Here is a 25,453-nt window from a genome sequence, read left to right on the forward strand (position 1 = left end):
ACATTGGGAATTATGGCTTCCAAGAACTGTTGGGCACATGTGTTGGTAGACAAGTTGTTTTCCCAGTTAATGGCAGGGTAGTTGAAGTCACCCAGTATTAGGGTGTTTTGTTGTATCATAATATTTTCCAGCATGTTTAAAAAGGTGTAGTAGAAATATTGGGGCATGGTGGAGGTAGCACGCTATACAATTTGGATTGCAGTCTTACCTAGTGTTAGCTGCACTGGGAGAATTTCAGACGCATTGTGTTGGGCAAGTAGCCTGGTGGTGTGAATATCCTTTGTGAATATGGACACTCTTCCACCTTTAGTATTTTGGTCCTGGTTTGGTGGCCAACAGGTGTGTTAAGAGCTGTACCTGGTATTGCAGAGGTGCTCTCTGGAGCCATGGATCAGGTCTCTGTTACTGCACAGATATCGATGTTCTCAATTTTTAGGAGTGCATACTGACTGAATGGCCACAAAAACATTGACCCCTACACACACAACCAAACACACACAGAGTTTCACAGTTGCCATATCTGGGATTAGAACTCCTACTTAGCTAGTACGTCACACTACAGCATTACACAGGTATAGCATGCACCACAGAGCTTACTGGGCTACTCCTTCCCCAAAGGTGAATGTCAAAGTGAATGACATCAACAGCCCTGCCAAAGTAGGGCAATGGGAGAATGGGAATTGTAGTGACTGAATGGCCTCAAAAGGATTGATCCCTACACAGACAAACAGACACAAAGTTGTACAGTTGTCATGTCTGGGATTAGAACTCTTACCTAACTAGTACATCACACTACAGCATTATGCAGTTATAAGATGCACCAAGGAGCTTACTGGGCTACTCATTCCCCAAAGGTGTATTTCAAAGTGAATGGCATCAGCAGCTCTGCCAAAGTATGGCAATGGAAATTGTAGTCACTGTGAATGGCCTCAAAATGATTTATCCCTACACATTCAAGCAACCACTCAAAGTTTTATAGTTGCCATGTCTGGGATTTGAACTCCTATCTATCTAGTACATCACACTATAGCATTATGTAGTTATAAGATGCGCCACAGAGCTTGCTGGGATACTTCTCCCCCAAAGGTGTATTTCAAAGTGAAAGACATCAGCAACCCTGCCAAAGTAGGGCAATGGAAATTGTAGTGACTGTGAATGGCCTCAAACGCATTGATCCCTAAACAGACAAACACACACAAAGTTTTGCAGTTGCCATGTCTGAGTTTAGAACTCATACCAAACTAGTATATCACACTACAGCATTATACAGTTATAGGATGTGTCATGGAGCTTATTGGGCTACACTGTCCGCAAAGGTGTTTTTCAAGGTGAATGACATCAGCAGGCTTGCCAAAGTAGGGCAATGGGGAGTGTAGTGACTGTGAATGGCCACAAAATCATTGATTCCTATGCACACACACAAAACCATGCACACAGTCTCACAGTTGCCACGTCTGGGATTAAAACTCTTACCTAATTATTACATCATACTGTAGCATTTCATAGTTATAGCATGCACAACAGAGCTTATTGTGCTACTCCTTCACCAAAGGTGCATTTCAAGGTAAATGACATCAGCAGGCTTGCCATATAGGGCAATAGGGAGTGTAGTATGTGTACATGGGCCATAAACTATTCATCTGGAAGCAGACACACAACACTCAGCTACACACAGGTTTAAATTTAACAGGTACATGTATACAACTGTTGGGTGAATAATGACTTGTACAGTCATGTTACACAGTTATCACAAGCACCACAGACACTATAGTGTGGAGGGATACCACAGCACTATGTTTACAGTGATTGACGTTTGCACATCATGTGGTTTTGGCCAATTGGATGTGTGCTGAGTGTGACAGGCCTCATGATGGGAGGCTTTTTGTCACTGTCTGTCATTCTCTTCCCCACATCTATGTATGCGTACATTCGGCATATTATAGTGTACTGTCATTGGATATATGTGTGTATTCATATCCAATGTGTGTGCAAAGCATGACAGGTGTACAATGTGGAGTGTGTGCACAAACATCTGTGACTGTCAGATATGTATAGTCCACTGCTGTTGCCAGACATTGGGCTTCATTTCTGTAAGTGTGGAAGCATGCCCAGTATGAGCTTTCATTATTTTGTCAGACATGGGCTTCGTTTACCTAAGTGTGGGAGCATGCCCAGTATGACCTCTGTATTGAATGTGTGAATCCATTCCAGGTAGGTTGTACTCCAGTGCAGGCTTTTCTGTTCTACACCTACAACTAGCAACCTGTTTCTGCGGGATATCTGTGGATCAGTTGACAATATGGGGTTAAAATGGGCAAATGATAGTGGGTTACAGTAGGTAATTGTGTCTGTGCTGCTCCTGCTACATGGCTGTGGTGTTAGCAGAGATATTCATACATATGTACTGTTTTACACTGTGATGTTTATGTCATCAAATACTGTCAGGTATACATATTTGCTTGCAGTAATTTCCTGGGGAACACAGGGTGAATAAAGCTGTGTCCAGTATTGGGATCTGCAGCTTACATATTCTTACACAATCATGCCATTCTGGAGGGGAAGCTGCAGACACTTGCTGAAGCATCTGTGTAAATAGTTCAGCACCTTGGTACAGTGGTGGCTGAGGATCCCATGCTTGTACATTCATCAATGTGACATTATGGCCATATCCTCTGAGGGCATACCTCACAGCGGTACAAATTCACACAGGTTACCCAGAGGCAGGGGTCATATTTCTGGTCATTACTCCCTCACAGTGTGGTTTAGAAGCAGGTTTGTAACCACCCATTCCTGTGTTTGCAGGCAGGGATAGTATGTGCACACGACTGAGTTTCAGACTTCACACACTCCATGGCATTCATGCCCCCCCCCCCTGTTATTCTATCCTCTTCCAAACATTATGCAAACATTATCTGATGAGTTCCCTATAGTTATCACTTCATCCCAGCAGTATTTTGGGGTTGGTCCAATGTTCATACATTAGGACATGGTAGACATGTTACTGGGATTTGTCAACGTGGCCTTGCATTTGGGTTCCGTGGATTGTGTTATGTTGTTATTTGGGAGTCCATGACATAACATACATTGGCAGTATGGGTGAGACACAGGCTTTTGACAGAGGACTGTAGTCCATTTGGTAGTGATGTAGACCATCTGTACCAGGCCATTGGTTTGCATTGTGTCTTTCCTACAGTCCCAGGCTTCAAGTCCCTATATTCCCCTGGTGTGCAAGGTGTTAATGTCAATAGTTTCTGTCATTATTGATCCAGAAGGTGGAGATACTGGCAGGGTGCTGCTTACAGCTAGGGACACACATGCATGGGACACTTCTTCAGCATGCTGCATTCTGTGGCTATCTCCATATGGAGCTGGGGGTCATATTGTAATCATTCCCAAGAGTAGGGATAAGACCTGTGAGGTACCTGTGGGTGATGGTGGGGAGAGCTGGGTGCATGTGTGCTATGAAAGCTACTTGCAGCTGACTCGCAGAGATACGTGGGGCATTCCACTTATGCTGGCTTGTGCAAGGACATCAGCAGTTTCTCAATACTTTATACCTGTGACCTTTGTGGTCTGCCAGTGTTTGGCCAGATGACATTAGTATTTCATACTACAAACCCAATTAATGTGCTGCTAACCTGTATGTACAATTACAAAGTTGTGTACATTTGACAGTAACATTTTATACTCTGTCTGTCTAGGGTACTTCCACCTGTGTAGAAAAAAAGAAGTTGCAGAGTTCCATGGCAGGTTTACCTTTTATTGTATAAAAAGAAGTGAGTGCTTTCGCGATCTACCCAGATCATTTCTTCAGACTGTTACAATGTATTACTATCTAACCAAACATTTTAAAACTTTAACCATTAGCATGTTGCAATTAATTAGTCATAATTATCTAATTAAAGGCATAATAGTAAATTATCTAGAGAAATTCCTTTAGTAAAATTTAAAACACAAAAACGTCTTGCCTTACCATTAACATTGCATTGCATTAACTTCTATCATATTCAAATCAAATGCATATAAAAAACTACATAAAACCTCTCCAAAATTAAACAGAAAAATATTAATAACAACATTTTCCTATAAAATTACATATATATATATATATATATATATATATATATATATATATATGTTATATAGATATAATAGGCTTCCTATCTAACTGGGCCTTGACCGTCTTAACAGACAAGAAAATAATCTATATAGTATACACTTAATAGATGTTAATGCAATGCAATGCTAATGGTAAGGCAAGAAGTTTTTGTGTTTTAAATTTTACTAAAAGGATTTCTCTAGATAATTTACTATTATGCCTTTAATTAGATAATTATGACTAATTCATTGCAATGTGTTAATGGTTAAAGTTTTAAAATGTTTGGTTAGATAGTATGACATTGTAACACAGTCTGAAGAAGTGATCTGGGTAGATCGCGAAAGCGCTCACTTCTTTTTATACAATAAAAGGTAAACCTGCCGTGGAACTCTGCAACTTCTTTTTTACTACTTTTGGTACCTTTTGTGTCATTGTCAGAGTGAACTCAGTGCTCAGTCCATTTTTTATGCTAGTGTGTTGTTGGGAGAGAGACTGAGACATGGCAGAAGGATATGATTTAGAATCCAACCGTTTACATGGATATAATTCTAACACTTGTACACGGAAAGAACGACTCAATCGAATTTTAATTATGGATAATAACCCTCTGGTGTTAAAACATGTGTTCTCTGAAGACTGCTCCGTGGATATTAATGAAGAAACAAGCATGGCTTTTTGAGACAAGTACAGGAATATTGAGAACAAATTTTACAAGTTTAAAAGGCTGCAGTGGCAGCGATTCCATATGGAAGCATCATTGAGATATAAAATAGTACCCAGGGGTCTAAGGGTACTAGCTATGCCCACACATGGAGATCAATACACTCAATTATTGAAAAAGTGGCAACAACTGAATCTGCAGCTCAGTTATGATTACATGCGTTTACTCACAGATTTTTTCTTACCACAAGAAAAAGAACTGGCAACTGAACTGAATGAGTTACAAGATGAACTGTATGCTACTTTTAGTATGGATGTAATAGCTGGCAAAATGGATACTCTACATGAAAACATCTTGCAATATGAAAAAAGACTATAGAATATTAAAATTAAAAAGCTGTAGCGTGATATGAATGATTTTCAAACAGGGGTGGTGTTTGCTTGGTTCAAACCTTCCCACATGAACAGGAACCAGCAAATAAACCAATTAGAACAAGAAGATGAACCTATGCATCCACCAATTGAGAGAGAAGAGGTACATACAGGAAATGAATCACTTGAAATGAAACGCCCACACAAACCGCTATGGTAGAGCGACAACAGAATGAAACACCACTGGGGAATGATTCAGTACATAAGAATCCCAAGAGTACAATTAATAATAACTCTAAAAAGGGCTTTTTACCTCCTTTTTCAATGCAACTGAGGGAGATAAATGGAACTACCATCGAGCCGTTTGTACTGAATACACACCTTCCAATAAAGAACAGATTGAGGAGCAGAGGTCGGAAAGCTCCTATACGACACAATCAGACAACAGCAATGGGACAAACAGGAATGAACAACCACAGTAGGAACCAAAGGGGCTGGTAGTGAACCTCTCTTCATTTGAATTAACAGGTGTGCATTTAGCAGTTTTAAATAGAGGTTTATCATTTATACCAGCACAGAAAACTGAGATGGTTGAATTAATAAAAGAATTTAAACTTTTTGGTAGGACATTGACTCTTAAAACAATATTCAAAAATACAGATGATATGTGTGTTGTTATAAGAAACCTAGCCGTTTTATACCTAAATCACATCCCATGGTAGAGTAGTTTATATCTGTCTGTGAAAAAAAGATATGTGAAGTTTTTGAACATGATAGACCACAATATTTTTATAATTTAAGTAAAGATGAAATGGCTGCTTTAAATGAATTACATAATTTGAAATCTATTGTAATTAGACCAGCAGACAAATGTGGCGGCATTATTGTCATGGATAAAAGTTTTTATGTAGAGCAAATGATGAAATTATTTTCTGATGAAACATATGTACAGATTAATAACACCATTCTAAAAGGAATATTAGATAGGATTGAATTTTATCTTTTTGATATGTTAATGATGAATATGCTTTCAGAAGAACTTTTTAAATATTTTAGAATGGAACATCCTATTATTCCTATTATATATGGATTGCCAAAAATTCACAAGAATTTAATATGCCCCCCTATGAGTCCCATAGTTTCTAGTAAAGGTTGGGCCACAGAACCATTGTCAGTTTTCATAGAGAAGAACCTGCACCCTGTCTTAGATACATGTGATTCAATTTTAAAAGACACCAAGACTTTTTTACAGAAATTGTATATACAAACAAAGGAATTACATCGAAATTTCACATTAGTCACACTTGATATCAATTCCCTCTTTACAGTTATTCCCAACCAATGGGGAATTGAAAAAAAATAGAGAACTACTTATAAGCAAGCAATCATTCCCCAATGACAAAGTTGGAATGATATCTGGATTATTAGAGATAGTCTTGGAGAATAATGTCTTTAACTTTGGTGACAATTACTATTTACAAAAGATAGGCATAGCCATGGGCACTGCTTGTGCCAATAGCTACACCAATCTAGCTTTGGTGCAATGGGAAAACACATGTCTATTACAAGGGCATGAATACAGTAAACATGTGTTATGGTATACACGGTTTGTGGACGACCTCTTTATTTTATGGGGGAAGTCAGAAACTGAATTGACTGACTTCATAAATTATTTGCATACAACAACTTTCTTGAAATTTACTTATAAATATTCTTATGATAAAATTGAGTTTCTGAATGTTATGGTGGAAAAATCTGAGTTAAGAGGTATAAAAACTAGTTTATATAGGAAACCGACAAGGAAAAACTGTCTACTGCATAAAGGTAGCATGCATCCCAGACATGTTAGTAGAAATGTCCTAAAAGGACAGATGATTAGGAATATGAGAATATATAAATGTGACAATGAACTTATGCAGGCAACTGAAACACTGAAATATGAGTTTATCAGCAGAGGCTACTCTAAATCAGAAATAGATGCATGTGTCAAAGACGCACTGGCTGAAAGAGGAATGAAAGGTTGTCCTATTTCTCAGAGATACTATAAAATCAAGAGATAAGGGATAGTTATCAAAATGATACAAGATTACATTTCCCTATTACTTATACCAGTGATATAAATGTGTTTTGTGAAGTTTTCAAAAAGAATTGGAACATCTTAACTGCATCCAAGGAACTAGAAACAGTGATAGACTCTGTACCACACTTTTCTTTCATTAACAAAAAGTCTTTAAAAAGGCAGTTATGTTATAAATTATATAATACTATGCATGAAGTTACATCACAGAGGAAAGGTACCTACCCTTGTAGAAAATGCACAGCATGTAGATACATTTTTTCCTGCACTACCTTTTTTCATCCAGTAAATAAATTCAAAATAGAAGCAAATTTATATGCAGATTGCAGAACTAATAACATAGTATATTTTAGTTTTTGCCAAGTATGCAAAGCATATTATAGTTTCATAGTTTCATTGTTTAGTACTAGGCTATCTGCCCTGGGGCATTTATAAGCCTAGCCATAGTGATGTGGCTTTCGCCACCCCATGTAATGGTACAAAAGTGTACAGAATAGATTTAGAATACTGTGCCTCTGTCTAGTAGTGACACAGTGAAGACCCCCTTACATAATAGAATTAGTTTACTGTGCCTCTGTCTAGTAGTGACACAGAGATGACCCCCCGGGGTAAACCTACGAGCTCCCATCCACTCGTCAAGATTTTTCTTGAAGAGAGTCAGTGAGGGGCTCTGTCTAACATGAACTGGGATTCTGTTCCAGAGTATGGGAAGCCTCTGAGTTCTGAATCTGTCCCTCCAGCATGTCCTATTCATATTTGTGCTGAGGTTTAAATCTTTAGCTCTCGTGATTCTGATGGATTTGGATTTTTTGAGGTGGAGCATGTCCATCAATTCCTGATTGGACATGGCCTTGTACGTCAGACACAGATCACCTCTGAGTAGGTGGTATGCTACTGAATAGAGCTGGAGTTTATTTAGTATGGCAGCATATGACATATGTTGGAGACCCTTGATCCTCTTGGTGAGGTACTTTTGGGATCTCTCCAGCTGTTGCAAGTGCTGGGTGAGGTACATACCAAATGGGGCATTGTACTCAATCATGGGCCTGATAAGGGAGGAGTATAGGGGTACAATGACCTCCTTTGATCTGGATGTGAATCCCTTCATGATAAGGTGGGCAAGGTCGAAAGTCTTTCTAACCACTTTGGCAACGTGGGTGTCAAATGAGAGGTCACTATCAATTTGGGTCCCCAGGTCTCTGATTACTTTTTCTGTACTCAGTGGGTTACTGTCTATGTGATAATTTGTGGGTACTTTGTTTTTCCCAAAGGGGATGACTATACATATTTTGGCATTTAGTTTAAGGCCATGACTCCGGCACCAGTTGTCCGTTTCAGTGAGGCCTTTCTGTAGGATGTATGTGTCAGCTGGTGTATCGACTATGGCGCCTAGTTTGCAGTCATCTGCAAACTTTGTCAGCCACAACCCTCCCATGTTTGCTTTCACATCTGAGAAATAAATAGCGAACAAGAGGGGTCCCAGGACAGAGCCCTGTGGGACACCACTTGTGACTGGCTTTGAGTCTGACATGGCTCCAGCGATTTTGACTTTATGGGTTCTATCCTTTAGCCAGTTTGCAACCCATCTTGTGACATATGGATTTACATTTAAGCTGTTGAGCTTATCTATGATGCCTGAGTGGGGTATTGTGTTGAAAGCTTTAGTCAAGTCCAGGTAGGCTGTATGGACTGCTTTGCCCTCGTCAATAGCTCTAGTGACTGTTTTGAAAAAGTCAACCAGGTTCAAAAGGCAGGATCTGCCCTTTACAAAGCTGAACTGGGTGGGATCAAGTGTCTGTAGATCCCCAATCTCTCTGTTTATGAGTTCCATAATGATTCTTTCCATAGCTTTGCAGACCAGGCTGGTTAAGCTTATAGGGCGGTAGTTACCAGGGTCTGTAGAGGTGCCTCCTTTGTGGAGTGGGACCACTGTTGCTGTATGCCAGTGTTCAGGTACATATCCTGTAGTAAGGCTAATGTTAAATAGCATTTTTATGTGTGGGTTTAGCTCCTCTTGGAGTTCACGTAGCACGCAACCCGGGATACCGTCAGGTCCCATTGATGCTGTGTTTTTAGCTTTGCTGAGGGCGGTTCTCACCTGGACATCTGAGATGACAGTGAGGTTACATTCAGCTGGGATAAGTATTTCTTCTTTTGGGGGTGAGGGAGGGGAGAAATTTGTACTGAACCTGTCTGCCAGAATGTTGGCAATATCTGTGGCTTCAGTGTATTTTTTGTCATTGTGAACTAACTCTGAGCATATCTGAGGGTTTCCGCCCAGGTTTCTAACATAGCAGAAGAAGGCCTTGTGGTTATCTTTAGTGTCCTTAGCGATTTTTCTCTCAAAGTTGGCCTTGGATGTTTTTATGAGAGAACGTAGCTTTCTACTAGTGCTGATCAGAGATGCCTTCTCTTTATGGGATTTTGCTCTGACGTGCAGTAGCTTCCTTCTTTTGTTATACAATTTGTTTATGGCTGGGGTCCACCAGACAGGATGCCTACCCTTGGTGGAGAGGGTCTTGGTTTTATTTGGGATTGCATGATCCATGCATTCTTGGAGATGTCCGTAGAAAGCATTTGTGAAGGATTCAGCATTGTGGGATGTGGCTTCCACTGGCCCAGTGGGCTTAAAGGATACCATCTCAGTCTTAAGAAGTGTAAAGTCAGCTTTTGAGAAGTTTTTCACTGTAGTCTTTTGTGTTGGGGGTGGAGGTGGGATATGTATATCCAGGGTGATTAGTTTGTGGTCAGATCTCACTAGTGAGGGGTATACTTCCGGTGTGGAGCACTTTGTCCCCATGTTTGTGATGATCAGGTCTAGTATATTATCTCTCTTTGTGGGAGAGGTGACTAGCTGTTCCATTGCATTTGAATTTATGAATTCCAGGAACCTTTGGGCTAGGGTGTTAGGGCTAGAATAATGCACCCAGTCTATGTTAGGGTAGTTGAAGTCTCCCAATATGATAGTGTTTGGTGAGACATTTATATCCTCAAATGTCTTCAGGAAGGCTGAATGCGGCTCCTGAGATTGGGAGGGTGGTCTGTAACATGCTACCAGTTGTATAGCAGTTTTGCCTACGGTTAGTTGCACCTGGATGGTCTCTGATGCTTCATGTGTTGCCACTAACCTGGAGGTGTGGGTGTCCTTGATGAATATGGACACTCCCCCTCCCTTTTTGGTTTGGCCCGAGTTTTGGGGCCGAAAAGCATGATACGAGTTATAGCCTGGTAGTGCTGGGGTGCTCTCGGGAGCCTTGAACCAGGTTTCAGTGACTGCACAGACATCAATGTTCTCCATACTGAGGAGTGCTTTGAGAGCCTGCATCTTGAGATTTAGACTTCTGGCGTTGGGCAGTATTACCCTTAATTTTTTTCCATTTTTGTTTTCTAAGGAGGTGGGTTTGTCTTTTGAGCCTTGCTTAAAAAAGACACTATGGGAGTGGCAAGAGCCTTAGCCAATATCCGGAAGCCCAGTGGTGACAGATGCAAGCCATCCCTTGCGAAGCAGCGTGGCTTGTCCAGCATGTCATCCCAAGCAGGCAGACATTGGATCCCCCTAGAATGACACCAGTAATTGAGCCAATTATTAAAGCTGATCATCTTGTCTTTGTATTGTGGCATCATTCTTGGTGAGGGCTAGATGCTGCTCAGGGTCAGTGTCAAAACAGCCTGGGCTACATAATCAGAGAGCTCCTCTATGTCTCTTTTCATGTAGTCCAGGGAAGTACGTCTCAGGTCATTCACGCTGGCATGGACAATGACTGAACTCAGCACATCCAATTCCATTGTTTTATATACTAGTCACAATTAATGCTAATAAGATAATCACACCAATTAAGCAATATAAAAAAACAGCAATGACAATTTGTTTAAAACTACAGTAAAAAATAGACTAGATTTTCATATTTGTACTTGCTTTGGAGTGACCTGAGTGACTGTGTTATGTGGCGGATCCTAGCTCCCGATAGTCAACTCACCATTACCCTCTCCTTATTCAGCCTGGTAAGCGGAACGTCAGTGTGTCTGACTATAGAGTCACCTATTACTAGAGTATCAGGCATAGTGTTTGGCCTTAAGGGCTGTGATTGTTTGACACACTGATTTATTGAAGTATGTGTTGCATGTGTTATGTTTTGAGGTGGTGGATTTTTGGGTGTCTGCTTTGGGAGCCTCTGTTGTTTTGGTAAGTTTTTGTTAGAGCCTCCGAGTATATCTTTGTGTTATTATGTGTTTGGTTTGCAGTTGTGGTAGGTCTATGTGGGACTGGGTTTGCTGTGTGTGTGGTTACCTTCTCCTCCTGTTTGGTCTTGCCAGTCCTGAGTTGAGAGAGTTCAGCCTCCAGTTTGGCTATATAGTTGCATCTCTCACATGTATTTGTGTTTGTTGGGAGGAGGAGAAGGTTGTCTGTGTACATGAGACAATTGTAGCATTGTCTCAAGATTCCCAGATTAACCAGCTGAACCAGAGAGGATGCTAGTAATCTACCACTCAACATGCTAGAATTTTATAAGGGAGTGCTGTGCCTTTAAGGGAAGTGGGTACTCACAGGGGTGGTAGGTGGATGTAGTGCTTTCTTTAGTTTGAGAGTGCTTACTTAGAAGAGAGGTTTTGAGAACAAGTGCTAGGCTTATAATAAAATGAGTAGACTGATTATTATAAGAGTAGAGCTTTCTTAAGGGAAAATTTGAAGAGCAGACTTGGCGGAGCCAGAAAAAGTTTAACCGGTGCTGCACTATGCGCACAATCGCACAAAGCCGTGCAAATGCGGATTTTAAACAGGGAACTTCAAAAGAGCTAGAAATGGTCCAAAACAACCAAATACTACAAGCTCTTGTGCTGAGGTCACTCCTTCTGGGACAGATAGGCTGCTCAAGGCTCCCCACTCCCACTGGTGAGCAAAGAAACTTCCTTCTATCCAAGTAAGGCAATGGACAACACAGGAACTACATCACAGCCCAGAATACAGCAAAGCCTGTATACTGGTCTAAACTAGTCGAGGAGAGGCGGGAAAACAAGGATTATTTTTTTGTTTTTTTTGTTTTTGAGATAGAAAGCACACAGAAATGCAGTAAAAAGTAATAAATCAGTTACACAGGCTAGCACACTTTAGTGGGCAGCCTCAACAGTTAAATTTAACAAACAAACAAACTTTCAACCAATTTTCGACCAAATGTAACTTTAAGTGCAGATAATATATAATGCAACAAACAGCTACAAAAACAGTTTAAGCTTGTTCAAAGTAAGCAAGAGAAGGTATTTTAGGTAAAAAACAGCAAAAAATACTTAAATCAGCAAAGTAGTTGCTTTTTTCAGTTCTCTGCTGCTAGGACCACTCTGCAGGACCAAGAGTAGCTGTTTCTGAGTAGTATAGCCAGATAAAAATGCTCAGAGGCAGATTTTAAACAGGGAACTTCAAAAGAGCTAGAAATGGTCCAAAATAACCAATTACTACAAGTTCTAGTGCTGAGGTCACTCCTTCAGGGACAGATAGGCTGCTCAAGGCTCCCTACTCCCACTGGTGAGCAAAGAAACTTCTTTCTATCCAAGTAAGGTAATGGACAACACAGGAACTACACCACAGCCCAGAATACAGCAAAGCCTGTATACTGGTCTAAACTAGTCGAGGAGAGGCGGGAAAACAAGGATTTTTTTTTTGTTTTTTTTGTTTTTGAGATAGAAAGCACACAGAAATGCAGTAAACAGTAATAAATCAATTACACAGGCTAGCACACTTTAGTGGGCAGCCTCAACAGTTAAATTTAACAAACAAACAAATAGGATGCTAAAAGAAGGAATCTTAGAACATATGATAGACATTGCAACAGGTAAAGAAACTAATGCTTTAGCCAAACATATTCAAAAAGAAGGTAAACATCATAATTTTAAATTTTTTGTGCTCGAGGTAGTTAAGGAAGGTTTAAGAGGAGGTGATATAAAAAATAAAACTGAAGAATTTGAACAAAAGTGGATAAGAAAATTAAATGCTGACAAATATTCAGGGATAAACAATGCAGTATCACTCAAACCCTTCCTAAAGGCACGACATCTGAAGCACTATATAGATATTCATGTCTTTCCATGAATTTATTTAAACAAAATCCATTTTTATAATGCAGTATGCTGTTTTTGTTTCATGTCTATATTTTTATTGAATTTAAGTGTATACTATATAGATTATTTTCTTGTCTGTTAAGACGGTCAAGGTCCAGTTAGATAGGAAGCCTGTTGTATATATATATATATATATATATATATATATATATATATATATATATATATATATATATATATATATATTTATTTATTTCCAGTTTGATAACTGGGGATGTCCACTGGGCCCGAAAGCCCATTTTCAGTGGAGGCTCGGGAAGAAAAGCTCCATATTACAAACACATTGCACAACTAAAGCTCCATATTCCTAACACATTGCACACTTAAACAATTTGCAAACAAGTAAAAATAACATTTTTTATACAATTGTATTGTTAGCATAGAAGAAAAAATATACACAGATATGAAATGCAAATGAAATAAATCAGAGAAGTGTAGGAAAAAGAATGTGCAAAGAAATAAAGGAGAAGAGATGCCAGGAGGAGGAACAAAGAAATAAAGGAGAAGAGATGCCAGGAGGAGGAAAAAAAAAGCAGCTAGACAAAGATTCATTTTATGTTTGTGGTGAAAGATACATCTTATGGAAATGGTAAAAGATAGAGTTGCAAGAATAGGCATATAGGCAGTGGGGAAGTGAAGATATAAAAAGAATTTACATAGAGTTTTATATATATATATATATATATATATATATATATATATATATATATATATATATATATAATTTTATAGGAACATGTTTTTATTAATATTTTTATGTTTAATTTTGGAGAGGTTTTATGTAGTTTTTTATATGCATTTGATTTGAATATGATAGAAGTTAATGCAATGCAATGGTTTTTTTTTTTGTTTTTTTTTTTAAATATTTGTATTAATTTCCAAAAACAAGAAAACATGAATGCAGGTTATTTATGACAATGGTGTATTTACAAATTATTTAAAAAGGTAGGCTAAAACCTCTAAACAGATATCAAACATTAAAACCAAAATAAAGTATTTACAAGGGTGTCTATTGTTGACGTATAATTGACTTTCTATACAATTGTTTCCTGATTATAATCTGCTGCAGTCATTATTCTCCAGTACTTCAGTTACTTTTTGCCATGCTACGTATAATGATGTAGTTCTTTCAGTTCTTCCTTTAATAATGCTCATTTCCAATTGTGATATTGCTGACACCATATTCATGAATTGCTTAAAAGTTGGAGAAGCTTTGGATTTCCAGTTTGATGTAATGTTCTTCCTTGCAATAGCTAGGAGAGTCCAAAAGATTACATATTTTGTTCTTGGCACACAGTTGGGTACAGATGCATTAAACAAAATAATAGATTTGGAAATCTGGAATTTATCATTGAATACCATTTGCAGAAAATAATTTATTTTATCCCAATATGGTTTAATCAAATGGCATTCGTAGAACATATGTTGCCAGTCTGCTTTTATTGATACATCACATCTCCAGCAGCCAATATTTTTCTTAAACATAAGTTCCATTTTATGAGGGGTTACATAAGATCTGTATATGAATTGCCATGTAAAAAGTCTCCAATGTAATGAAAGTGATGTCTGCTTTGGAGAGAGAAGAATTAGTTTTTTATCTCTGTCATTTGGCACATGTCCATTAACTGATCTATAATAATTCCATATTTTGTCATTATTATGCATTTTTATTTTTTGTTTGTTTTATAAATAGATGATAAGTATCCCTTTCCAGTAATGGGTTGATTCGTTAGTAATATTATATGTTCTATAAGGTTAGGAACATTTTGTCTTATTGATGGTTGCATTGTTTCTTGTTTGCTTAATATATACTGTCTTAATTCTTGTACATGTAACCATGAACTATCTTCCATATTTAATTTCTGTTTAATCTGGTCTATTGTCAGAGGTTTTCCAGAGTTTAGCAATTGATGCCAATATATTAATCCCTTTTCTTTAAGCATGTTGACTACTTTCATATTAAATGTTATTATATTACCTTGTGTGTACGCTACTGGATATAAAAGAAATGACCATGCTTTAATATCAGGATTGCTATTAATAAGATTTTGGAAAATTTTTAATGTATAAGTACTGTATTTGGAACTTATATTTTTATTCTTATGTATCATCATATATTCCTTCATCAGCCATAGAAAATTGTTTGGTATGAAATCTGTATACTTATTTGCTACTACAAATCCTGATTTTAACCAGATTCTCTCATAAACTAGCTTCCATTTTGATGTATATTTTGTATTTAGCCGTAATGATATTGTTTTAATAATGGATGAATGCAAATATATTTCTATGTCTGGTAAACCTATGCCACCTATATCCCAATCATCTAGATGATACTTCATAGCTATCCTTGGTTTTTTGGATACCATAGGAATCTTACCATTAAATCATTTAATTGTTTTAGGTGTGATTTAGCTGGTGACAAAGAACAAGCTTGTATGACATAAAGAATTTTTGGAAATATGATCATTTTAATTATATAAAGCCTTTCTTCCATTGAAAAGAAGAATTTATTCCATCTTTGTATTAGATTTTTAATATTATTTAAGGTCTCTTTATAATTTGTTTCAATTGTAGTATCTAGGTTGTTAGTTATTATAATTCCCAAGTATTTAATTATATTATCGGTAGAGATATATTTATGAGATTTTTTATTTAGATCTTTTTTATTAGTATTTATAAGCAATACATTTGTTTTGTTCTCATTAAATTTAAGACTTGAAAAGTTTTGAAAGTTTTGAATTGAGTCCCATAATGCTTTTAAACTGCTATTATTATTTTTTAAGGTAATTAAAATATCATCAGCAAAAAGTTGAAATTTAAGCTCTACGCTGTTGTCTAGTTGTATTCCTTCAATATTTTTATCCATACGTATATTATTTGCTAAGGGTTCAATGACTAGCGCAAACAATAATGGAGAAAGAGGGCAGCCTTGTTTTGTGCCCTTAGTTATTTTAACAGATTTAGACAGACAAGATCCCAGTTTTATATAAGCAAATGATTTTTCATATAATTATTTAATTAACAAAGTGAAGTTGTTTGAGAAGCCATGTTCTTCTAAAACTAACCACAAATAATCCCAGTTCACTGAATCAAATGCGCTATTTATGTCTAAGCTAATAACATTCATTTTGTTTTTTGTGACATTTATATAATCAATTAAGGAAAGAATTCTTTTAATGTTGTCATAAGTGTTCCTATCTTTTATAAAACCTGTTTGATCCTCCTCTATCAAAAGTGGTAGTAATTGTTTTATTCGAGCAGCATGTATTGCCATAAAAATGTTATAATCTATATAAGAAGTGAAATGGGTCTGTATGATGAACATTCACTGGGATCTTTATTTTGTTTCAGAATTGGTGATATTAATGTGTACTTCCAAGAAGGAGGAATGTCTTTACCATTTTTAACTGATGTAAAGACAGTCAATAACAACAGCAAAGCCTCATTTGATAGTAATTTAAACATTTCTGGGGTGATTTTATCTATACCTGGAGCTTTGTTTAATTTTAGCTTATTTACTTCAGCTTTAAGTTCTGTCATTGTTATTTGTTTATCTATTAGTTGTACCTGCTCCTCTAATAACCTAACTTTAACATTGTTTTTGAGAAAAGCTTTCAATGCTGAATGTGTTTCTGTTTTCTCATTTTGATTATTAAGTTTATGAAAAAATAGCCTTAAAGCTTCTAGTATTCCTTCTAAATCAGATACTTTCTTTTTGGTTTCTATATTATGTATTTCCTTGATTTGATTTGTTTTAATAATCTTTTTAGTGCTATTTGCTAGTCTTCATTGTTTTTTAGGGTTCATTGAATAGTAACATAGTTTAATTTTTTCTAAGTTGATCATTGTTTTGTGGTGTAGCGTCTCTGAGTATTTTTTATTAGTATCTTCTAGTTCTTTTATTAAGTTGGTGTTTCCATTTTGAATATCAAGCGTTAAATTATCTACTTTTGACTGTAATTCCATTAATTCCTTATTCCACTGTTTTTGTTTATTTTTATACCATTCCACTGCTCTTCCATATAGGTATGCTTTCAATGCATCCCATATATATATTTCAGATACATCTTTTGTAAGATTGATATCTAGGAATGTTTGTGTCTCTTTAATATAAAATTCCTTAAAATCTTTGAGATTTGTTATGTAGGATGGTATTCTTGTTACTGATATCCTTCTCTTGAAACATAAGTCTATCTCAAACGTTATGGTGTTATGGTACGAAAATGGACATGAAATTGTCTTGACTTTATTTAATTTAGAAATAAAACAAACCAGGAAGGTGTCTGTACGAACTAGTAAACCAGGAAAAACACCAACGGACCAAGGCAAACACCAATAGGTTCTCAAAACGATATTGTAGTATAACAAACAGTTTGCAAGCTGATATGTAGCCAGACTCAAAACAAAGGTATATATACCAAAAATTAACGCTTTATTGATAGCTCCGTTTTCGTCAACAACTTCATCAGAATGAACTCAGCACATCCAATTCCATTGTTTTATATACTAGTCACAATTAATGCTAATAAGATAATCACACCAATTAAGCAATATAAAAAAACAGCAATGACAATTTGTTTAAAACTACAGTAAAAAATAGACTATTTATTTTTATTTATTTTTTTTTTTATTTTACATTTGTTGACCGGGCTAGTCCAGCTGGATAATTTCCATTTTCAGTGGAGGCCCGGGGAGAAAAGCTCCACAATTAAAACAAGGTTAAACATTTAAGCAACAATGCATACATTTTAGTGTAGTAGAAAATACAGCGAAAAAAAACAGGTAAAAATCAAATAGCCTAAGCTATATATTCATATTTTTTTTTTTTTTTTTTTTTTTTAGAACAGTACAGTAATTTAGTCATTTGAAATAGCAGGGAAAGATAGTGATTTTTACGTAGGGAGGTATGGCTGAAGAGCGAAGAAGTCATTTAGTCTGGATTGGTACAGGAGCAGAGCCAGAAGTTGTTAAGATGTAATAGAAGTTGTTTTTTGAAAAGTTGAAAGGAGTCTTGTGAGGTAATGTAAACCATCAGTTTAGATATTTCATGCAGCTTAGTGTAAATAATATAAAAAGGAATCATGCTCATTTAAACACACCACATTAATATGTCAGTGTAAATATATCATATTCTATACTAGCAGTAAAAGGCAGGTAATTTATAAATGAACTATCTAAACATCATTTAGCGTTAGAAAAATCATGACTGTAAGTATTTACACTGTAATAGAGAAATATATGCTACCTTGCTTTCTTTTAGGGTTGTTTCCTTTAGTTATAAAATGTCCTGCTTATCTTGTATTTATATTGTTTCAAAGACTGACATGTGTAAAGCATGAATGCTTTCAAAGAACTTTTTTGCCTTACAGAGCAAATAGAAGACAATAATGTTTGTGTTTTTCATGTCTTTTATCGTTTCTTCTTCTTCTTGTCAGCCGTGCTCCATTCATTTTTTCTAAGTGACGCTTAACCCCAAATTGAGAGAAATCCATTTCTTCCACATTATCCAAGGTTTTATTAGCTGAAAGATAAGAAACTGTTGCTTGCAGAGTGTCAAAAGTTTTAGGACCTTCACTAAAAAATATTTTTATTCTTGCAGAGAACAGCAAGCGGACTTTAAATTGTCTTTTTTTCAATTCCTTTATCAGAGGGAGAAATTCTTTTCTTGCAGTTATAACTCCAGCAGAATAATCATTATCAAATCTGATTATGTTGTCTTTGTATTTAACTGGAGAAGTTGACCATGCTGTTTTTAAAATAAGTTCCTTGTCCTGTGATGAAAAAAACGTTACTATTATTGATCTCGGGTGATTTTTTGATTTGATGGTTGATGAAGCAGCTCTTAAGGATCTGTGGGCTCTTTCAATTCCATAAGAAAGAGCTTCAGGCAATTTTAAAACTTCTGATAACCAGGTAGTAAGGAAAGTCACCATGTTATCTCCCTCTGTTTTCTCTGGTAGCCCATAGATGTGAAGGTTATTTCGTCTGGACCTGTTCTCTAGATCCTCTATTTTATTTTGTAATGAAGCATTTTGTTGTGATAAAAAATGTAGCTGAAGATCTTGTTCTGAGAGTCTGCCCTCAGTATCATTTAAGGATCTCTCTATGTCAGCTATTTGAGACTTCTGTTGCGTCATTATTTCTTGTAGTTGTTGTATTTGTTTTGTAGATCTCTCCTCAAAAGTGTCCAGATTGGTATTCATTTTGTCAAATTTCACTGACAAGTCTTGTATAGCATTTAATAAAGACTGTATCTCCTTTTTCATCATCTGGTCTTGTGTGGTATGCTTAGAAAAGCTCATTTTCAGTAGATCCAGATACCTTCCTTCTTGTTTTTGACAGGAAAAATAATGTTTAAAGCCAAATTTTTTGCACTGTAGGCTTCTAGTGATATTAGTAGAAGTAATTCAGCAAAATAGGTTTGTCTACAATATCTAGTTTTTAAAAATTCCTGTCAGAAATATCTTTTGGGAGCAGAGCTGAGAAAAGATGCTGCCAACCAGTCTACATCCTAGCCACGCCCCCAATGCAATGCAATGTTAATGGTAAGGCAAGAAGATTTTGTGTTTTAAATTTTACTAAAGGAACTTCTCTAGATAATTTACTATTATGCCTTTAATTAGATAATTATGACTAATTAATTGCAATGTGCTAATCGTTAAAGTTTTAAAATGTTTGGTTAGATAGTATGACATTGTAACACAGTCTGAAGAAGTGATCTGGGTAGATCACGAAAGCGCTCACTTCTTTTTATACAATAAAAGGTAAACCTGCCGTGGAACTGTACAACTTCTTTTTTACTACTTTTGGTACCTTTTGTGTCGTTGTTAGAGTGAACTCAGTGCTCAGTCCATTTTTTATACTTCCACCTGTGCACTGTTTTTTTGTCTGGGCCCACATTCATGTCATGTCCATCTTTCAGATGGTGACAGATATTACATCCAAGCAATTACTATGGCTTACTGCTGGAATGTGTCTTGCTGGGATGCATTGTGTTTGGCACTGCAGTTGTGAAAACTTGGCCCTGTCATCAGCAGTACTGGGCAATGGCCACCAGGACAAAACCCACCATGCCTACATGCTGACCACTCTCACACAATATACAACATACACCAACCTAACACACACAGCCCTGCATATTGCACATGTGCTGCAATCTATCCTGCTACTTTGGCCAGCTCAGGTAATCTGTGCTCCATTGTTATTATACCTACACATACATGTTACTACATTTCTACATAGGATTGTGGTGGGGAGGGCACACCTGACAACTGTGCACATTTGCTATGACTGTACCGATATTTCAGGTACTCCACTTCATACTGTATTCTGACCTATCATGCTGACTAGAAGCATATCAGTGAACTTACAGATCTTAGGTTTTATTGACCTACATTTCAGTTACAGACTTCATACCCTTCACAACTAACATCCCACTGTCTGTCTGTGCAGGTCTGAAGGGGGGCTGTTCTCCATAGCCATCAATCAGAGGCCTTAGCACAGCCTTTTTTGTGTTTGTCTACACCTGTCTTGCTGGCTGAGACTGTTGTTGGGTATGTGAGCCTCCCTGACTGGCATGTGTGTGTCCTATGGACACACATTTGGCCCACCACATTTTCTGCAGTGGGTTTTGTCACCTTGTCTAGTACTGGCTGCTACGATGACAGCAGTATTTGTTACAGATTTCATGCTGCCACTATAGGTTTCTACTATCTGCTAGCATCCCATTCAGTCACCCGATTCCCTTGCATGCTCACATCCATACCATAGATACAAGTAACAAAACATACTACTCTATTCAGCAATTGATAGGAAGAGTGACTTACCTTGTGGCTGTGCCAGTATTGAAGATGGTGCTGGAGGGCTGACTATGTCAGATGCACATAGTATACTCCCTATACATGGTTAAGCACAGGTAGTGTCATGTTAGGCATCCCTTTTATGGTATGTGCGAGTCAGAGATAGGTGTCATCCCCTGGGTTCCTACCGTGTCAGTGTATGTGCTATCCATTGCCTCTTTGCCAAGGCCTCAGCATACTGGGCATACCTCCTTCTGCCTACTGGGGCAGCCTAAAGTTGTTCTTCCTCTGAGTCACTCTGTGCCTGTGCAGGCCTTGGCAATGGTGGGGGGCTGTGTGGCCCTGCCCCATGCTGTTCCTGCTGCAGCTGTTTCCACAGGATCATATCATGAAGCATGGCACATACGATGACAATGTGGATACATGTAGCTAGTGAGTACTGCAAGGCTCCACCGGATATGTCCAGGCACCAGAACCATGACTTCAGCATCTGAAACACATGCTCAATTATGATTCTGGTCTGTGTGTGTACCTCATTATGGAGTTCTTGTTCGGGTGTGTGTAAATTTCTGATGGGTGTCATCAGCCACGGCTCCAGTGTGTAACCAGCATCCCCCACTAGGTGGCCATAAGGATGTCCCCATTGGCAGATCTCTGGTACAGCTGCATCATATGCGAGATGTGGGAGTCATGATAGTTTCCAGACCAGAGAGCACACACATTCATTATTATGCCCTGGGCATCCCACATGACCTGGCAGTTGATGGAGGGGAAGCCCTTGCAGTTGATGTAGACCATACCCTGCTCACCGGGTGGTGCTTTGATGTGTGTGTGTGTGCAGTCAATAGCACCCACTACCTCAGGGTATTCTGCTATTTGGCTGAACAGATGCATATTGCCGGTCAACGGCTCACGGGCGTTGTGGAAATGTATGTGTTCACCGGAATGTGCTGACATGCCATCCAGGAACTGGTGGAGTACCCTGGATACTGATGCCTGTGAGATCCCCATGATATCCCCGGTTGGCCTTTGGAATGTATCTGTAGCTAGTATTCTTAGGCCTACACATACCTTGGTTTCCACTGGGACAGGTTCCCCTCTGTTGGTTCTGTGTGTGAGGCATGGCCGACACAGCTCAACAATTTGCTGTAGGAGGTCCCTGTCCACCCTATAGTGCTCCACTATCTCCAGCGCATGTAGCCCCTGGTAGGTTACCCTGGGTCTGTACACTCTTCTCCTTCTCCTCAATGTGGGTTGGTCATCAGCATTCTCATCCCCACCACATTCAGCCTCTTCCACATGTTGGTTTATGAGAGCTAATGCAGTCCCTATCATTTTGTTGCTTTTGTTAGGTAAAATTTCCCCATTTGTGTACACCAGTGGTGTAGAGTTTGTGGGAAAAAACAGCGGGCGAGGTTTTGGCATAGTTTATAGTAGTGTGCTGGGCTGGGCTAGGCTGCTGCCTGTGTAATTGGCTGATTCTGATACATTTCACCTGCCAGCTATGCTAATTCTTCTTGATTACCTTCCTACTGCTGTTTTCCCTTCCCATTGCCTTCCTGTTTAAGCCCCACAGCACGCTGCACAAACACAGTGCTCAGATGTGCATGTGGCTGCTATTTCCTGATTTACTTTTATTTTATTTAAAATAAGGTGCGTGGCGTGCACACCCATTGGCAGCTTCAGACACACTCCCTTGCATAGCTCCGCTATGCGAAGGGCAAACCCAAGCCACAGGGCTCCAATAAGCTTACAGTATACCTGACACACCCCTCTGTGATGTCAGTTAGCTCTTAGGCTTGCACCATGGTCTTCCTGCACCTACACGGTTGGGTGCAGGCTAGCCATGAGGGGAAATCTGAGATCTAGTATCATTTCCCTCATTTGCATAGGATTGCCTGCTATTGCCTAGTTACAAGTCCCACACTGTGCCTTCCCCCTTAGCAGCCACTATTTACTGGCTTTGTTGTCTCCTGCCTTCCATTGACTTTAATGGCAAAATTGTGATTTTGCAGGGAAAGCTTTTTTCAGGGTTTTTCTGTTATTTTACGGCCGATCCCTTTTGTGTGCCACTGCCCTATGCTTAAACAGCTGAAATCGGCCCAAAAAATACAAGTTATTTTTTTCAATTTTTTACAGGCCAATGGCCATTGGCATGCTTTCTACCTTATTTACACCCTTTATTTTGAGCTGACATGCCTCCATTCTGTAGTTTGCAGAAATGTACTTGGTTACTAATTGAGTACATTTCGGCAGGTTAGACTAGTCCTACACAAACGGCTGCCAGCTTCCCAGATCGCAGTCACCTCATTTGCATGATTTTCACCTGCAAATGGGGTAATTTTCATACAGAAGCTGTGTCTGTGCAGGAATAGTGCAGAAGCACTCGTGCACGTCCCGGGAGCTTGTTCCTGGATCTCTCAGCAGCCATATTGCCTCCAGCAGCTCCTGCACTATTCCCTCATACCATGCAGGGCTTGCTGAATCCTGGGGATTGTGTTTAAGCACTTATGTTGAAAGACACTTGTGGTACACCATGCCCAAAAAATGGTTATGCCTGCAAGCAGCCAAAATGGTTAGTTTGATAGATGCCTGCACAATACTGTTAAAACAGTAATAGACAGATAGACAGGCTGATTAATACACATAGCAGTTCTTAGTTAGATTAAACATAAAGTAACAATAGCTTACAGAACACTGCAGCTGCTGAGATATCAGTCATGATTTTAATACTGCATCATGCAGGCTACTACACATGAAACTACAACAGGACTATTCTACAAACACTATTGTAGCACTGCAGTTTTATCCATAAATATACTGCAAGAGGAGGAAAGCCTTGAAGGCCATTAGCTTACTAAAATTAAAATGTGGTCACTGAGACACATCAATTCACATACATGAATGGATGATAATCCCTGCAAAGGAATAACTAATTACAAAGAAATCAAGGCAGCATGAATAGCAAAGCATTTTAGTGTGTTTCATCATATGCTAGACACTAGATGAATAGGCTTTGCATCAGGAAATAGAGACATTTGTTAAATATGTATTATTTCTGCTCTAACTAACTCTGTACATGTTTTAAAATGTAAGTTACAGGGCCATCTGACACACATAGCTGAACTGAAATTACATGACTGATCTGTTTAAATTTGCAAGTAGTTGTTACGTAGACTACAGCTGTTAGAAAAAAAATATACCCTTCAGCATGCATTCATTTGTAAGTCTTTTGAAGTGTAGGTAATGTTAGAGAATTCATTGTACTCATCTCACAATTGCCACTGAAGTAAAAAATAATCTGTGAGTACTGCCTTGATTATAGACGGCATATTAGCTGTTCAAATGCTTTTATCACTGAACAAGGAACTTTATACATATTCAATTATTACTCTACTTCTCTTTGACATTCTCTTTTGAAATCTTTTATAATACACTCTTTAAGATGTCTATATTTTATTCAGCTTGTGAACTTTGTAAGTTCTAACATTTGTATATATTTTGTATGCTGTCAATGTTGTTGAATGCATTATTCTCCCCTTCTTTTCTGTACTGTTTCTTGTTTCCCCCATGTGCCCAATTTGGGGTTGAAAGGGGTCTGGTGACAAGTCCACTTGTTTGGCTGTAATGAATAAAATTGTGACAGAAGACAGAAGAATTAAAACAAAACGTCTTACCACTGCTGATCTTTAAATGTGCAGGTTGACACCATTCTGTAACAATCAAAAGGAAAAGAACAATGCTCCTCATGTTGAAACAGCTTAACATATGTTTAGGGGTTAATGGACACCTCTAAGATAAAAGTAAGCCGCAGACAAGAAACAAATAAGATGTAGCAAAACTATGAAGTTGGCACGGAACACAGCAAGCACTGTTCCAGTTGCTGTGACCACAAGATTTATTTATACCAAACACAAAATTGAGGATTACAGCACAAAATTCAGATTTTTACATCATTCCTGCTGTGTCAATGTTAGAAATCCTGATTAAGGATGTAAATCATTAACAATAAACATGTCTGTTTGAATTCAGCTATTTACTGACATGAATCACCAGATAATTAGGAAACAAAACAAACAACTGTTGAAATTTAAAATTCAAATATGTTCTTAAATGGACAAGAGTTGCAGATTTGAGCTATAAAACCTTAGTAAAGGAATTTGACAAATAGCTGAAAAAAATGATACCTTGCCAGTTCATTGATATATAGACAGTTTTAACACAATATGACTTTTAGTTTTCATTTTGTACAAACCTCATCTTTTTGGTTAAACTCAGTTCGGTAAAAAAAAAAAAAAAAGAATTACGCAATAAAGTAAATTTCCATATAGT

The 25,453-nt window shown here is 37.9% G+C and overlaps 1 protein-coding gene across 1 annotated transcript in view; it reads right to left on the reverse strand.

Moving 5' to 3' along the window:
• The window catches only part of LOC122795599 (plasma kallikrein-like), a 675,844-nt gene extending 650,783 nt beyond the window's left edge, over window positions 1–25,061 (reverse strand). The window contains exon 1 of the mRNA XM_044063862.1: window positions 24,799–25,061. Within this exon, the coding sequence (XP_043919797.1) occupies window positions 24,799–24,889 (91 nt within the window). The 5' untranslated portion in view covers window positions 24,890–25,061. The remainder of the gene's footprint in view (window positions 1–24,798) is intronic.
• Between the last annotated feature and the right edge of the window lie 392 nt (window positions 25,062–25,453).

This window comes from Protopterus annectens, chromosome 2.part2 (genome assembly GCF_019279795.1).
Source record: "Protopterus annectens isolate FY-2018-M chromosome 2.part2, PAN1.0, whole genome shotgun sequence".
Taxonomy (NCBI): Eukaryota; Metazoa; Chordata; order Ceratodontiformes; family Protopteridae; genus Protopterus; species Protopterus annectens.